At 33.9% G+C, this 18731-nt stretch overlaps 1 protein-coding gene across 1 annotated transcript; it reads right to left on the bottom strand.

Moving 5' to 3' along the window:
- Positions 1-405: 405 nt before the first annotated feature.
- On the bottom strand, positions 406-13267 carry LOC112011635 (uncharacterized). The gene is given in 23 exon segments (XM_065765022.1): positions 406-961; positions 1052-1137; positions 1227-1309; positions 1864-2027; positions 2621-2781; positions 3000-3224; positions 5076-5135; positions 5138-5199; positions 6705-6823; positions 6920-6958; positions 7527-7562; positions 7733-7862; positions 9093-9189; positions 9371-9506; positions 9640-9802; positions 9904-10043; positions 10258-10346; positions 10777-10864; positions 11391-11491; positions 11591-11697; positions 12155-12256; positions 12432-12517; positions 12776-13267. Coding segments are annotated over 23 exon segments (2634 nt in total). The 5' UTR covers positions 12992-13267; the 3' UTR covers positions 406-817.
- Between the last annotated feature and the right edge of the window lie 5464 nt (positions 13268-18731).

Genomic DNA, 18731 nt, shown 5'->3' with positions numbered 1-18731 from the left:
CTATAATGGCGTTCTAAGGAGTATATAACAATTTTTTAAGGACCTATAGTGGCGTTTTGAAACTCGAGCTCCATGAACTCGAGTTATAGGTAAAAAAAAATTAAAAAAATTACTAATAACTCGAGTTCATAAAGCTCGAGTTCCAAAACGCCACTATAGGTCCTTAAAACATCACCATATACTCTTTAGAAACGTTACTATAGGGTTTAACTCGATTTTGAGAAAATCAAATTTCATATTGGGAGAAAATTGGGCAAAATGCTACTTATTTTTCCAGAAAAGGGCATTTGTCAATTTTGTCCCAATAAATATTTGTGGTATTTTTCCGCAATTTACATATCTAAAAAATGCCAATGACTTTTACCCCTGAGAAGAGGGGAAAAGAAAAGAAATAATAAAATGACATCAATGTAAATTTTTCTTTTCATTTTTCTTTCAAATTTTCCTGAATCAAAACAATTTTCACTATGGAATCTGCTACATCAATCATTTGTTGCAATTTCTTGGCAATGCTGCTGTCAAGAGTATACAAGACCTTCTGACATTATTATTTGTCCCTTCAGTATAGTTCCATCTTCTCATAAAACTAGTCACAATACTGTGACAAAAAAAATATATCCGTGTGAGCTGGTGAGGGTTTACGGCATTGGTCTTGGTCCTACTATTGGCATGATGGATAAGAATGAAGTGCTCAGCCAAACAAAAAAAATCAGATGAATTTTAAAACCTATTGATTTTTAATTAAACCATCTCATACAGGATTTGATTTACCAACCAATGCATTGGCAGGCTTGCGAAAAACCCTGCCATTGTGGAGCTAAAAATTATAATCGGAAATAAAGCTAGAATAAGCAGTAACATCCACCCAGTCAGGGAAAAGGCTTTTCAACTTCTTTGCCGGACCAAATAAATTTTGGTCTAATACAGAAACTTGCACCCTTAATTTTTCAGAACTGCTAGCCTGCAAAAATCACAAAGTTGAACATGATTATTAATGGCTACAAGAAAGATTGAGACAAAAAGAAACTGCTAACAGTGATCAAAACTATACCTCTAACCAGAAGGTCCAATTCTCGTGGCTGGCTCCACTGAGTCTCAATATATGTGAAGGTGGACCACCACGAATTATTTCAGGAGCTGTACCAGTTTCACAAGGGTAAAATTTCTACTACAATGAGAAATAATTTAAGCCAAAACCAAAGTGGAGTTGGAAAGAATTTTCATACCTGGAAGAATATTATCTGCAAATGACCAACCGGATAAGGGACCAGTAATATTAAGGACTGTAACCCAAACCTCCTCTAATGAACTGAAAGAAAGACAACACATAAGTTTAAACATTGTCCACTAGTTTCATTTTATATGTTTCAACCGTGTAAATTTTTTTTTGCTTTTGTTTTTGATTGTATACACTTCGTCCTATGCTTCAATTCTTCCCATATTTTTGGGTGCATATAAATCATACACCAATCATGCATAACAATAAGAGTTGACTTCTAAACCCATCAGAGATCACATCGTAAATTCTGGACTAACAAATATACAAATATGGGGTAGACAAGCATCTGTACAGAACTATAAATTTATACATGAACGAAACAAGATTCCAGCGATACAAATGTCTGCCTAGTTGTGCAAAATAAATAAGCAACGAATAGTCTTTTAGAAAACAAGCCCATCAGAATTGTAATAAACCATTTTGTTTAAAATAAGATCTATACTTTTTTCAATAAAAAGATCTATACTATTTTATTAAAAAAATTTGAAAATCATTAATATTTATGACTTTCAATAGTAAACTATGACAATGTCATGCATATAAATATAACTTAATGGATAACACATGCATTTCAATCCACTCACCCTAAGGAAAGTTCCAAGTATACTCTTCGAGATCCTTTGCTAAAAATTGTACGTGGCTTATATTCAGACAAATGTGGGAAATATCTATACTGCTTCAAAACATCATCGCTTCCTGCGGGGAACTTCAAGCTTCTTGAGAACAAAAAAGTAACTGGGTATGTTGCCTGCAAAAGAGAGAGATCCTCTGATAATTTTACATTGCATCCATTGACAACCATGATTTTAAATTAATATAGAATGATTAATTGAAAGTAATACTTGCTTCAACTTATGCAAGGTATCCTTGGTTCATATAAATCATTTTTACAATTAAACAAAGAATGGCAAACCCCAGTATTTGTGCCAGGTGTTTAGGTTTTATTTTATTATTATGGCTGAGGTCAGGTGTTCAGAAGACCAGCTTAGGCATCAATGAGAAGTAAAAGAAGCTTTTGTCAATCCCATGACCATTTGTTGCAACAAAAAAGATTTGGTCAACAAACCTTAAAAAAATGGGTGGATGTGTGTGTATGAGTGAGAGAGGGAGAGGGAGAGGGAGAGAGAGAGAACTCTTTAGCAGGAAATTAGCATCCTAATAAAAAATGACTATCATGGTTTACTTTACATCTCAAAAAAACAGAAGAATATTGACTTATTGTAGGTATACAAGGCTTGTTGGCAGGGATGAAGGACTGTCACTTGACAAATTAGAAATTAAGAGTTTGAAATGTAAAAGGTTCCTTTCCAAGGGATAGAAGACCATCTAAATCATACATACCATCCAACTCTCCCGGTGAGACGACACTGCAGTTTCAAAAGTTAACTCTGAACCAATGTGCAATTCCTTTGCCACTTCAGGTACATATTTGAAAACGAAAAGTAAAGAATTGGAATCCACCACAGAAAAATCATACGTGGAGTCTACAACCTGATTTGCATCTGTCAATCCAGAAGTACAATTTTTTTAGATGACAGGACCAACAAAAGAGGGGGGCGGGGGGGTGTTTAATTCCAAAATTCAATGAAGTACACTAACACTTAAATTTACAGGTTGAAAGTGTAATACTATCAAATGTAGTATTTAAATCATCAAGTTTGAAAAGCTTTCAAAAAGTACAACTGTCATTCAATATATAAAATACTAGTGGCTGCAGTACCTGCAGTAATGAATGTATGCTGAAAAGCAACCCTCTTAGGTGCATTGTTGCTATATGGAAAGAATTGCGATGACAGAGCCAAAGCAAGCACAGTAAGATGCACCAAAAATTGCAGAACTGATGACCTCACTAACCAATTACCACATATAGGTATTAGGGGGCCCACACACAAACCAGTTACAACTCCAATTGTTGCTGCCACCATAATATCTGGAAGAAAATACCCTGAAACAAAAAATCTGATTGTAATTACTAACTACCATAACTATTTGTTGCCTCATGAACAAATGTCACATAATAAATTCTTTGGATTATTGACTTTGAACTGCCTTATATTTTTTTGGATTATATAAGACAGCTTAGGTTGTAATTGGATTTGAGGATTCAAAATCAAGGGATTTGAAGAATATTGCTTGTATAAATTGTGTGATATGAATTTAACAATACGTGATAATCTGAGCTGTAAGAATTTTTCCCTAACCAATTGTAATTGGTGCTAAATTTTGGGCTGTTAAGAAGCAACATATTCATAAAACAAGTATAGCTAAAATGAGAATGTTAAGATAAATAGGTGGAAATGCATGAAAAGATAGGATTTGAAATGACGAATCGACTTAAAGATAGGGGTAGCTCCTATTGATGAAAAGAAAAGGAAGAGTCACTTGAGATGGTTTGGTCAGGTTTTGAGGAGAGTGATTAATGCACCGGTAAGAAAGAGTGAGTTGATCCAAGTGAGGGAGTGTAAATTGTAGAGAAATAACCAAAATAATATTATTAGAAGTAATAAAAAAAGACATAAAAGAAAAAGGACCAATCAATTAAGTAACAGAGTGACAAAATTTGGCTACAGACTTAGTTGTAGCCTAAGGCTAAAAACTCCCACTATAAAAATTAACATAATTACATATTTTGAAAATCTAACCGTTGGATTGCATGATTTTTATTTCCTTAACACACTTGTTAAATTTCGTGCCAATAGGATGTTATTTACTATTTGATCCATAAACTTATTTTTTATGCATAATTTTAGACTACAAAAACTAGAAATTTAAACATTTGATTTATGACATATCTATTAATCTTTGATATTCTAGAAATTTTACAAGCATAAAGGATATAAGAAGAAAATGTAATCACATCAAATAAAAAGATATTGAGTAGAGTTGTAGCCTTAGGCCATAACCAAGTTTGTAGCCAAACTTTGTTCGTAATAGAGAATATGACTTCAAATAGAATAGAATTAAGGAAAAGAATACATGTGCCTAACCCTAACTAATCTATTGAGGATCCATTGCCAACCCCATAAATTTGGGTCATGGCTTGTTGTTACCATATTATTATACCTAATAATTTTAAATTCTTGTATCAACAGAGCTAAATCCATTAAATTTCATCAATAGAAAACAATTGGCTGTTTCATACTCTATTCATATCATTTAAACTAAAAAGTGAAACCCAAATCCTTCTCTTTAAATGCCTCCATCCAAAACCATAAAAGTGTCTTTTTTTCTTCTTCTTGACAATTAATAAAATTTGATTGAAAAAAAAAAAAAAAAAAAAAGAACTATAAAGGAATCTTGAAACTTCTAACAGACAGACTTTCATAAGATTAGTATGAATAAATCCACCGACCATAGCGCAACAGAACAGAAGCAGTGGATAAGAGTCATAAACACATGAATTGACCAGTTCACACAGTTTTCCCAATACAAAAGAAATTAACTGTAAGGTAAAGTTCATTTGTCAAACAAGTGATAACATCCATTTGATTAACTTCAAGTGCCACATCTATCCAAGTGCTCACTGAGGGATGCAACTCATTATTAGTGCAGCCATAATTAAGTTCAGGAAGTGATAATATATCCTGAGCAGGATTGAGGGCTGAAAACTCGTCTCTCAAAAGTAAAAAATATATAAAAACCTTATGCAAACAAAACTGCATTTTCAGTCTTCTATGATTTTAACAAAACAGTCTTGCTATGGTTCATGCCTCAAAGAGTAGCAAGATTTTTGGAAATTAAACGTTAATATATCATTAGCTGAAAAAAAAAGAGATAAAAGTTTAGAAAATCTAACCGTAAGGGGGTGGAACAGCACCCACCATGCCCATCTTTTCAATCACAAATTGAACAAGAAACCCCCGAAGTAAACACCATATGTAAGGCATGGAATTAGAGGTATTATGTAAATCACTGTTGACCTGAAAAAATAAAAATCTTAATCAGATCACAATGTTCAATATGCTACTACTTTTAACTCGTGGCAGAGGATATAGAGCACTAATGAGAGAAAATGAACAACGCATACAAGAAAATGTAAATGAAGGATTTATTTTCAAAGAAGAAATCAACTAAGAGATCATGAAAATAAAACTGGAGAGGGAGAGAGAGAAAACAAGGTTGCACTCCAAATTCATAGCTTCACCATGGGCAAAGAAATCAACTATAAACTGGATGTATTAATAATCTATACTCACTATCCCATCCCCACTAAAGGTTGTACTCAGTGCACAAAATTCCCCGTTTTACACTTTTTGGGAGAGGTGATTGGTAGGTAACCTTGCACTCATTTTTTTTTGAAGAGGCTGATTCCTAGATTCGAACTTGCAACATACTAGGGAGGCACTTGCCATTACACAAGGCCCAACATCTAATCACTATCCCCACTAGATATACATAGTTCTTTTCCCCATACTCCAAACTTATGAGCCAAAGACTTAGGTTGCATTTGGTTGGAGGTGGAATAGGAATGATAGAAAAGAAAGGAGAGAAAATAGGATTTGGTGTTATTTGGTAAGGAGAGAAATGATGGAAATTTTTTGGTGGAACCCAAGTGTTTTCTCCCTGGGCCACCAAAAATTGATCTCTCCAAAATGGAGAGAAAACAAGGGTGGAAAATTGGTCCAATTGGTTTTACAAAACTACTCCCTTCTTTGTTACAAGCTTCTTTTTGTTCTCATCCGATTAAGTATTTTTCTTCATTTGTTTGTCTTAAGATTCTATCCCTGTGCAGTAGTAAAGCAGATTCTTCTTTTTTTCTTTTCTTTGTTCTTTGCTAAATGGGTGTGTATCATGTATGCTATCATGGATTTTTTTTTTAACTGGCCATTGTTGGGTTTTTATTTATTTTTTAATTGGGCATGATTTTTGTTTTAATACACTTGGTGGGGTTACTATTTTTTGGTTGATTGTTTGTTTATTTTTTAATTGAGCTCAGTTTTTTTAATAAGGGTGTATGAATCAATTTATACCAGCTTAATTTTCCATCCTCTCATTTTTTTCTTCTTAACCAAACAAATGAGTTTTCCATCTCTCAACTTTTCCATCCTCCCAACCAAACGCATATGAGAGAAAACTAAATCTTTTCTATCCCTTCATCATTTTCTATGCTCCCTCTTTTCCACCCCTCCAACCAAAAGAACCCTTTGCAGGGAAGCATAGCTTCTTTCTTTGGCTAGGCTGAAGCCCATTGGACTCATAAGCTAACCAAGCTACCAAAGGTGACATGGGATCTGAGAACCAATATTCACAAGGATTACAAATAAACAAAGAGTAGATTTACAAGACCTTCGCCCAATAAATTAAGAGTTTCTCTATACAAACAAATTAGGAACCAGCCACAACATAATTGACTTCCAAATTAAAAGCTAAAAGAATTGACATTGCAAAAGAAAGAAATCAAACTGACTGACATTGATATGAGTACCTGAGCAATTGGCATTCATAATATTTGACTGCCAAGCGAGAGGAAACCCATGAAGCAAGCATAGAAGCAGACAGGAAAAAAGTCAAGAAGCCTCCACTCAAGCCAGCTACAAGATAAGCCTGTTTTTACAAATGTTCTTTAGAAATTTTAAAATTTTCTCTATAGAAAGATATTTGAAATTTACTAATTAAACTAATCACAGTAGCACAACATACCAATGTAAATATAGCATGATAACCAAATGCTCCCAAAATCTTGCTTCATCAGATAGTACCTACAAGATTCACATTTAAGGTTAATGCTAAGACAACCACATTGAGAATCTGCTATAGGTTTATACACCTATGTGGGGAAAAAAGAAAGAAAGAAAAATCTATGAAGGAATTACATGATGAACTTGGTCTTTACCAAGGAATATTTGAGAATATTCAAATAGAAGTTTACCTCTCTTGAAGTTTTAAGAACTGAAACCTCTTGAGAGAGGGAAANAACCAGCCACAACATAATTGACTTCCAAATTAAAAGCTAAAAGAATTGACATTGCAAAAGAAAGAAATCAAACTGACTGACATTGATATGAGTACCTGAGCAATTGGCATTCATAATATTTGACTGCCAAGCGAGAGGAAACCCATGAAGCAAGCATAGAAGCAGACAGGAAAAAAGTCAAGAAGCCTCCACTCAAGCCAGCTACAAGATAAGCCTGTTTTTACAAATGTTCTTTAGAAATTTTAAAATTTTCTCTATAGAAAGATATTTGAAATTTACTAATTAAACTAATCACAGTAGCACAACATACCAATGTAAATATAGCATGATAACCAAATGCTCCCAAAATCTTGCTTCATCAGATAGTACCTACAAGATTCACATTTAAGGTTAATGCTAAGACAACCACATTGAGAATCTGCTATAGGTTTATACACCTATGTGGGGAAAAAAGAAAGAAAGAAAAATCTATGAAGGAATTACATGATGAACTTGGTCTTTACCAAGGAATATTTGAGAATATTCAAATAGAAGTTTACCTCTCTTGAAGTTTTAAGAACTGAAACCTCTTGAGAGAGAGGAAAGCAACTCCAAACGATTCTTGGAATTAACAGACCAACAAGTGAACAGGGAACAAACATCAAGAAAGCCAAGTATGGATGAGCAAACCTGCATTCCAATCCAGCATGTCAAGAAGAACCTTGCATATGCACCGACAGTTATTTTTTCTTATATATAAACAAAAATTTTATTGAAAAAACACTACTTCAGATGCATGTATAATGAACATAAAGGAATCTAAAGAATTACAAAAAAAATAATTATGTAGAGAAAGGCAATGACTCTAAAAAATCAGAGAAGGAGAGATACTATTAGTAAAACCCCATGCATGAGACCGATCAAACAAAGATCTAGTAAACAATGTTATCAATTGAGTCCTTGAACTTTCTGTATCCTCAAACAAATGACGATTTTGTTCCCACCAGAATGTCCACATCAAAAGTAAGACTATGCTTCAAATATTTGAAGAATGCACTAATACCAAAGTGTAAAACTTGATCTTCAAATAAAACTAGAGCCACTCCAAAGATCCGGAGTTTATTTGTTTATTTATTTTTTGGTAGTGGTTTCAAGAAGTTTAACATGATAAATCGGCTTGGAATTCAAAAACAATACTTATTATTTAGAGACATATTTGGAATCTCTCTCTCTCTCTCTCTCTCTCTCTCTCTCTCTCTCTCTCTCTCTCTCTCTCTCTCTCTCTCTCTCTCTCTCTCAAAGGCACAAACAATATGACATACTACTAGGCCACTTCATATGCCATGATTTTCCCCAATAGCCGTAATATGCCACAGGTTATTTTTAAATATTGTTAAACATTTATTTTTCATATAATGTTAAACAAATATCAATTCAAGAGCAATAAAGGATACTAAAGTGAATTCATGACTAATATATGATGTTTAGAAATTAGAATACAAATCAAGAATAAGATCTAAAAGAGTAAATAAAAGATAATCAGATAAGTGTTTAAGATTAAAACTAAAAAGAAATAAAAGATAAGTGTCCCTCCTGTGTCCCAAAATTTTTCAAAAAAAAAAAAAAAAATAGGACGTGAGTACAAAAGTGTTCTAGGCGTGTCTCGTGTCCAACATGGGTATGGCACCCCAAATGAAATATCCGTGCTTTCTAGTTATAGGCTGAAATGAAGTTCCTTGAGATCAAATAATACCAAATACGATTTTATCAATTAGTATAGGGATTTCAAACTCATATAAGCTACACCTTAAAAAATAATGTATGGACAAAAAGCTAATACTTCAATATTTATATAAAAAACAACATTAAGAAGATTTAATATTTATTGAAAGAAGTAGTTCAAAAAAGATATAAACCCACCAGCTCATCGCATGACTAGAGAACAGCAATCTTATGATCGAAAATAAAATCGGAAAAATAATTGCAAGTATAACCCCAGTAGTGTGGAACAGCACTCCTGAAAAATTACAATTTGACAAAGTTACCAAAAATCTTCCAGTGGCACCGATGTTAAATAAGAAAAATATGGAGTGAAAAAACCAAAATTCTTAACAGGAAGATATTATAATAAGATTCAGACCATAGAAGGTCAGCCACAGGAAACATTTTTAAATAAAAAATCAGCAGTGACAATTTACCTTTTGTAAAATCACAGAGGATTGCAAACCAAGAACGCAATCCAGAATACAGCAAACACAAAAATAAGGGCATAGTAAGGAAGATGGCAATAGGAATACTGTGAAGTATAAGAGCTACCCTTCTTGAATAGACTATCTGAAAGATTCAGCACCCAAAAAAAAAAAAACAAAGAAAATAAAAAAGCAATGTTATTTGTCACTTAAGATTACACTTGTAGGATGACAAATCTATCATAATCAGATTTGTAAATCATAATTTAAAAGCATACCATGAACCATGTTAAGTAATCAAAGTAAACATCCCGATCCATGTAATTGTTGGCAGTAGCAGCAAAAGATTCTCTATCACGAGCATTTTGTAGCATAGAAGAATTGGTGAAGGCCTTAATTATGCTGAACAAATTGTCACCGCGCGCTTGGATGCTCCCAGGTCTGGAAACATTTGGATGTATAAGAGGAAGTGTTTAAAGATGAAATAACATAAAAATTCCAATTAAGTAAATATGTACCAAAATAGCACATGTAATGCATACAATAGTTTCTCAATTGTATCATAGGAGGTATGATAAAAATAACCACCAAGGAGAAAGATGATATCCAGCCCAGGAATATTGCCATAATCTTGGGAAAATATTCGGTAATCTGTATCTCCAGGAATTACTGGAAAAACATCCTGCATATAACAAAAATATCCTTTGCAATTAAATCAGTTATTACTGAAACAGAAGACAACTGCGGCAAAAGCACATAAAATGTCAGGGATAAAAGAAAACACACGCGCACACACAGAAGGAAAGGAAAAAAAAATGAGATTTGAATTAAGGAATTTAGTTATAGAGAGAGAGAGAGAGAGAGAGAGAGAGAGAGAGAGAGAGAATAATAAAAACCTGAGCCGCACTATGAGCCATTGGGTACACTGCTGATTGAGCGTAGATGCGAGAAGGCCATGAACCAGGTCCAGATTGGCAAACCAAGTCTGTAAATTGAACAACACAAAAATCAGCAATACATTATGGAACCACAAAGTTAAATATAGAATGGGAAGTTGTTATCCTCAATTAACAAAGACGACAGTTCTCAATATATGAATTGTTTCTCTATTTCAATAAAAATGTTATCAGGAGCAGAAATTAAGCACATGCTGATATCTATTTTTAATACAGGTCACCTTCATTGACCATGCTTGTCAAGCATTTCATAGCACAAAAGTATACCCATATTTTTAACTTAGTTGAGGTTACAATTGGAAGAAAGTTGGTTTGTCTGTTTTCTACATTATAGATTGCCCTAATCCACCAAAAGGAAAAGGTTTGCCAAACCGTTAGTTGCAGACTTGCACTCTTGCATACAGCCATATTAAGCATAAAATTTTCAGAAAATAATATTGGCACTGAATCATATCCTACCAGGGCCCCCAGTACCAGATGCTTCCACATTTATAAAAGCTCCAATTGTATCACGCCATTTATGTGTCTTCATGAAACCATGTGCAGCCTGAAACAGCAGGAGTAAACAAACAACACTTTTTTTTATATATAAGTAATGATAATTTCATTCAAAGTGAACAAGAATACATAAACAAAGTAACATATCATAAGTTCAATTGAAAAACAAATAACTGTCAGACATATAAGCATATGATTTTCATAGCTGAAATGGTGATGGTTGGCTTTGCTTCTCTTAACTAATTAACACCATCATTTATTCAATCTCCCAAGAAAAGGAAAATTGTCCAGGAAGTAGCATCAGGCCATTCTCACTTCTGTTAATTTGTAATACACGTCCTCCTTAATAGAAGTATAAAAAAAATAGTATTTTAACAGGTGGAGCACATTAAAGTTCAAACACATCCAACTTGCACATTTATACAATAGGATCACTTGCATCTACCACAGCCAGAATCCTTTTCAACCATGCTGCTGATATCATGAGGCAAAGCCTAAATAAAATAACATTACACCAGGAGAAGTGCATACTTAGAAAATTTTTTACTAAATAAAGCACAACCATGATGCCTTACCAACATAAATAGTTCTTCTGCACCATTAAAAAGAAAAATAATAGGCCGAGGTGGGACCCAGCTAGAGTCTACAGTGAGCCTTGCTACTTCCAGCAATGATGCTGCAAGAGAGAGGAAAAAAATAAATAAATAAATAAACACGAGAAGATGAACCAATCCAGCAAGAATGGCCAATAGGTGTAAATTTTCATTGTACCCACCAACACATGAACCACAGTCACCAGCACCTGGGGAACCAAGCGGACTATCAAAATGAGCATTCAATAAAAGTGATGGGTCACTGTCCTGTGAATTTGCTGGTGATATCCTGTTATTCAGCAAAACTAAATCCTTAGTGATATTTGTCAAAATTGCAGTCAGTTTTTTTTTTTTTTTTTTTTTTTTTTTCTTAAGTAATGTTAATTTACAAAGACAAACAAATTTCCTCTTAAAATGCAGTAAATTTACATGTTTCAAACTTAACCAATCTTATATCATTTGTGTCTTAGTCCTAACACTTCCTTATTTTATCCCAATAAACCTCTTTTCGACCTTTACATAAGTCAAAATGTTCCATTTTATCCCCACTATAGTTAAATTTTTCCTAATAGCATCAAACAATGAAACTTTGCGTGCTTCTCGTGACTATGACTATGGTATATTTAATGCAAAAAGTGGGGCCCAGTAGTTTTATGGCTGATAGATCACTGATACATAAATTCCTTAACACAATAAATGCAAATTCAACGACCAATACAAATTCAATCAGAACAATTTATAGTTACCTCATCACGATGTTTGTATGATTTCTATATCCCAGAGATATGCTGTACCCTAAGAACATCATGTTGAAGGATCCATTAACAACAGTCTCCTCAATTTCTATTCTGCAAATAAATAATTCAACAAACACTGCAAACTGTTAAACTCAGATCACTAACAAATTTACTCCAACAATTAGTAAACCCAACAATCACACAGAAACACTGAATGTACATAACTTCACAACAGAAACATTGAATGTATATAACTTCACAACATAGTAAATTATAAAAAACCGACCTAATATCTGAACCAGCTCGCTCCTTTATCATTTCCAGCTGTCCTTTGATATAATCAGCAGCTTCTCGCAAACCAGCTCGACCTTCCTATCAACCCATTACTTATAAATTAAAAAAAAAAAAAAATTTTTTTTTTTTTTTAATAATCTAAGGAAAAGCTCGCCTCACAACTGACCCCACCGCCATTTTTTTATGAAAATTCAAAATTCAAAATTCAAACTACAGGAGATAAAATATATTAACAGAGGTTTTAGAAATTAAAACCAATATAAACATAGATTTCTAATTAAAACCAAGAATTGAAAAAAAAAAAATTTTATTTGTATCGAAATGTTTTAGACTCACTTGGCGGCCATCGATATCTTTGGACAAAACGCGGATGTGTTGGACAGCCCTGGCTTCCGAGAAGCGATCGAGAGGCGCGTCGATCCCAAGAGGCTTAATGAACTTCATGTGGAGAATAGGGTGGACAAGCATCGTCATGAGACCATACATGATCGCCAAAGCGAACAAGAATTTGAACCCAGAGATATCCCCCTTACTCAATCTCATCAGAGCCATTTTTCTTTTTCAGCTCCGAGAGAGAGAGAGAGAGAGAGAGACTCAATCACAATGAAAACACAGAGAGAGAACAAGACCTTTTTATATTGATTTATAGTGATTTGATTAGAGAAAGGGCAGAGAGAGAGAGAAAGGGTGACAAGTGAGTAAATGTCGCCTGTAGATGTTTGTTGGCGGAGTTTACATGCGTAAACAAATTGGATAAATACAAATGGTTAGCACCTCCCGCGACGTTTCGTTTGTCTTCTCCTCAAGGGAGGTTTAACCAACTCTACGAAAATGAGTGTTTTTGACAAGTTATGCTAGTTTGTTTTTTTATTTGAGGATTCTCTTTCGGGCCTTTTTTTCTGGGGAAGCTTCTACAGGTCATAAATGTGTTTGAGTTAAAATGGGTTTGGTGAACCTGGGTTTGGTTAATTGAAATCTTCTTTTCTTTTATCAGAAAATTGTTACATCATCTACTAATTAAATAAAATATAAAAATTAAAACTTACTATCACTTGCCATTTTATATTTAAAACAAAAAAATATATTCAGTTAAAAAAGTACTAAAAGTAAGTCAAACTCGATTAAAATAATCTTAATGAGTTGGGTCAAACCTGTGACAGTCCTACATGGCAAAATTTGCTAAATAGTATCATTTTAGAAATTTTTTTTGGTGAATAGTATGTAGTTGATCTGCTGAAATTAATTAGTTAAGTAGATTGTTTTTAGAATTCAAGTTTGATAAACTCGAGTTCCAAGCAGTATGCACCAGTATTGATTGGAACTTCTAAAAATAGTCTACTTAATTAATTAACTTTATCCGTGTGCTACTTTTCTAAATTTTTTTTTTCCTAAAAACATGTTATTTAGCAAATTTTGCTGGCCTGCATAAATCCGGATAAGCGCACGGGTTTTTTTGTTCTTTTAAATATTAAAAATGAATTAATTGATTAATTAGTAATATGAAAACAATATTGGTAAAATATAGTAGCTTCTCTTTCATAAGATTAAATAATCATTTTATACCATTATTTTACATTCTGATTATAAGAAGTGAGTAGTAGTTGTTATTGTGAGCGACTGAGATCTCGGCCAGCCAATTTTTCTAATTTGGGCCTAACTTGCATAAACAAGGTGGGATAATGCCGACTGCCACTCAAAAATGGTGAATGCACTGTTAATTTTTCTCATATTTGGTGATGGATTGGGTCCCAATATATCCTTTAGTTCTTTCACGTGTGTCTCTATGAGTGGCCCAACAAAAGAACATTGTGGTCCTCTCATTTTTAGCTTTATGACCTAAAGCATTCTCATATTTGGCCAATATTCAGTTGATGGTGTATGCTTTAGGTCGGCAAAGAAAAGGCGAGTAAGCTTGTCCTAGGTTGCTTTACATAGTAGAGCATAATAATGAAAAAAGATATAAGGACAGAGGATCAATTTGCCTGGTTCCCTTGATGCATGGATACTGTTCTCACACATTCCATAACAAGGGAGATACATTTTTTATGGGATCCGGTCCATTTTATGCATTATCTTTTCTAGGAATCCTCATTCTACTCTGTCTCTTGTAGTTTTCATATAGTAAAATGTTTCAAGGCCATTAAGATATTATCAATAATTAAATGACTTGAGACAAATGCATTATGGGTCTTTGAGATAAAGGGCAGGAGGACACATTTTAAAAGATTTGCTAAAACTTTTGCAATAAGCCTACATATGAGATTACAAAGATTAATCACTCTAAATTCTGTTATTCATAAACGCCTAAACAAATAAGAGAAAATACTTTTTTTGAGAAGAACATAAGAGAAAATACTAGATATTAATTTCCACTATATTTTATTCTCTCACGATGTACAATCCAATTATATTCTGTATAAACTTACAAACATATTAAATAGTTACACTAAGCCAAACATACTACTTATGAATATTATTGCTGTCATTTGATCACTAGAATGATTTGATCGTTTGAACGATGAATGAAGATGATAGTTACTTCAAATGATTAAGAAAAAACCAAATGATATTATGAATGGTTATTTTATATTGCCTCTCTCAACATTAAGCATTCCAATAAACTCTTCAGTTTTTAGCTAAAATTTAGTTAACATACTATGTCTCAATTTTAACTAATCTCATTTTTAAGTACATTATCCAACAAACTATTTCTTTCTCTATCTCATTTAAATACTAGTATTTTTTTTTATGTATTTTCTTTTCACTCTTTCAAATCTTTAGAGCATTCTCATCAAAGATTGTAAAAATTTTAGCATTTGGCATCTAAAACACCAACTTTATAACACATCACTTTACAATATCCCTTACATCAAAACTTCTATTTTTTTCACACTTCATTTAAATATTCTTTCTTTATCATTTTTTATTCATTATTTATTCTTCTTCTCTCTCTATCTCTCTCTTTCTCAACCCATCACCGCCGGCCACCACATCCACCCACTCATACCACAACCACCTCATCCACCCACCATCGCTGCCACCAACCACCAGCCAGATACACCGTAACCACAAATAACAAAAAAAAAAAAAAAAAAAAAAAAAAAAAAAAAAAAAAAAACCTCCACATCCACCATACCACGACCACCACATCCACCCACCATCGCCGCCACTAGTAGACTTCTCGACTTTCAACCACTACCTCTCCCTCACGCACCTCGCCAGCGAGATCAACAGCCACACCACCTTAATCATTTGCGTTGTTGACAAGCCAATTCTGAAACCGAACCCTAAACCAATTCCAAAACCGAACCCCAAACTGTCTATGCCGTTTCGGTCTCGGAACAACATCGTCCTCGTCTGCATTTCATCAAGGATTTTCGAAACACTGAGGTGGAGCTTGTGGCGTATGTTGTCGAAGAGCTTCAATTCACGGTGTTGCTCCTCCGACATCATCTTGTAGAGAGTTTGAGACTGAGATTGAGAGTAAGAGTGAGTCGGAGGTGTTGGTTGTGGTGGTGGAGAAGAGGAAGGAGAGTAAATTGAGAGCCTATGGTGTTCTGAGAAGGAGAAAGAGAAAGAGAGAGGAAAGCTTTGGAGAAGAAAGGCATGACAAAGATAGGGTGTCAAAGATGAGATTCTACTATAGCTCAATGCTAAAATTTTTAAGATTTAGCATATTTGATATAGGTATGTTTTTATCATTTGAGGTGATAAAAATGCTAAAAAATAGCATTTAGCATTTTTATCACCTTTGATAAGAATGCTCTTATTAATTTTGTTGATGCTATAATGGCTAGCCACATTTGACTGTCCAATGTAGGGCTCTAATTATTATTGTTATTTTTAGATTTGATAATTGAGGAGAGAGATTTGAACTCACTCCAAACATTTTCAATATAACCAATAAGAAGTGCTAATTTAATTACAATAATCTTAACACCTTTAGCAAACTTATTAACAGAGAGTTATTTATAAAGATCAACTAAATTTAATTAAACAAGGGATAAATCTTAGAAGAATAATTGAAGTTCTTAGACTAGTTTAGAATTATGTCAAATAAGTTTTACTAAACTTGTGCCAAATTAGCACTAATTAAGTCTTTAATGTATGGTGGAACAGACTCCATTCAGATCATAAAATGAGGAGAGGAAAAAACTCTCCTAGCAATAGCATGAGCTACCACATATTGCGTTGTCTCTCATACATAAGAGAAAACAATTTTGTTTTTCTTTCAAAACTCTAGCATCTAACAGGGCCTATTAGATGATATGCCTAATTGGTGATAGCTAAATGTATGGGGCTTGTATGGGGCTGGGCCCCAAGCTCCATGGTCCTTGGGCCCAAGCCTCACGATTCATTATATGACCCTATCCCCATTGGACTTGTAGCCTCAATTCAGACACCTCAGGGCCAAATCTGGGTCCAAGAGCTGAAACGAAACTGCACTATCTTAGATACCCAAAGTAAGTCCCTCCCGATCGTCTTTAACTTGGTCGGGGGTATCATTGCTCGGAGATACCCTGTACTCGGCTGCTCGGTAGTGCTTTTGGGAATACCGCTGTTGAGTAGGCTTTTGAAAGTAGGAATTAGTTCCAATGCCATTACCATCTTTTCGACAAAGCATCCACTTAGGAATAATGAAATTGGACCCCCATTCACATGAGTAAGGACATAATCATAACACCTCCACTCTCCTCGAGTTATAAATAGGAGAATGGATTAAGAAGTGGGGGTTGGCAATTTTGGAGAGAAAATAGAGAGAAAACAACGACCAAACCAAGAGAGAAAGGGGAGTGACTTTGTGAGATAAAGAGAAGGGTGTGTAGAATCAAGAGAGTGTACCTGGGTCTCCGAGCATAGGACCACCCATAGTAGGAAACCCAAAACTCACAATACAAATAAGTTGTGAGCCCAATTAGAAGTTGAGCTTGATAACCATAATTCGGGTACGCACACTAAATATTTGAGCCATTTAGAGCTTTCCATAACTAACATAGAATCTCCCTCCACTTAATGCTGTTTTTGTTTCTCGGGCCTCTACCATCTCAAGTCCATTAGGAATTCAAGTTAGAGAGGGTTGGTGTATAAGCCAAAAAAAAAAAAAAAAACTCCAAATAAATATCTATATATTATTAACATACTATCAACCAAGATAAAATAAAAGACATAAAATACTATTGTTTTTTAATACATTACAATACAATCATCTATGAAAATATCAATAAAGACAAAAGACACAAAATACTATTGTTTTTAAATACACTACAATGCAATGGAATCATCTATGAGAACACGATGCTCTTTTTATTTATTTATTTTATTTAAGTTTTGAATTTGTTAAGCTTTTGGGTTAGTCAGTTGTTAGTTGGGATAGGCTAATTGGAGGGGAGGGGGCCTAAGGTTTTGAAGGGGGGGGGGGGGGGGGGGCAATAACAAAATTAGAAAAATATATTCACTAAAAAAAAATTCTTAGGACCAAGAAGGGCTAGGCAAGGGTGGCTCCACATTGTGTCTAGGGTGATTAAAGGACCACTTTGACTTGGAAAAAAAAAATATAATTATTATATATAAATTTTAAAAATTTTATGATTTTTTTATTCTTTAAAAAATTTTGACCACTCTAATGACATTTAATTGCTGGGTATTTACGTAATTTCTTGTAGGGAATGGGCATGGTGATCTGTGGTAGTTCTGAGGGAAGCTATCGACTCATTGATGTAAGAAGAAGACTGAGTCTCAACCATGGTTGTAGGAAAGAGGGCTCTGATACCAAGTTTTAGGTTCTTGGATTATTGGGATTGAGTGGTAAGAGAAGAAATAGAGAAGAAATGGGAAAGAAGAAGATAGTTACATTTGTGGGTAACAAGCCTCCAGAATATAGAGAGGGATTAGAATATTGTTTAGCTAATTTCTTTCATAACCTCTCATTGATCTTTTTCAGCTATTATATACAATGCAATTCCATATTCCCCCCCCCCCCCAAAAAAATAACCACTAACTAACTGCATATCAGGCTTAACAGTAATTGACTTAACAGTGTAATTAACTGTAACTAATAGTAACAACTAACTGAATCTCCTAGCAACACTAATTAGTTATACTCACATGATATTCCAGTACATACACATATAGCCACTCGATAATATAGCTAGTTTCCTAACAGCGTGGGTCTCTAGTTATTATTGTTATTTTTAGATTTGATAATTGAGGAGAGAGATTTGAACTCACTTGTGACAAATTAGTACTAATTAAGTCTTTAATGTTTGGTGGAACAGACTCCATATAGATTATA

This window comes from Quercus suber, unplaced genomic scaffold (genome assembly GCF_002906115.3).
Source record: "Quercus suber isolate HL8 unplaced genomic scaffold, Cork oak 2.0 scaffold_600, whole genome shotgun sequence".
NCBI classification, from domain to species: Eukaryota; Viridiplantae; Streptophyta; class Magnoliopsida; order Fagales; family Fagaceae; genus Quercus; species Quercus suber.
Note: the sequence above shows the minus strand (reverse complement) of the source record. Positions and strands in the feature narration are given on the sequence as shown.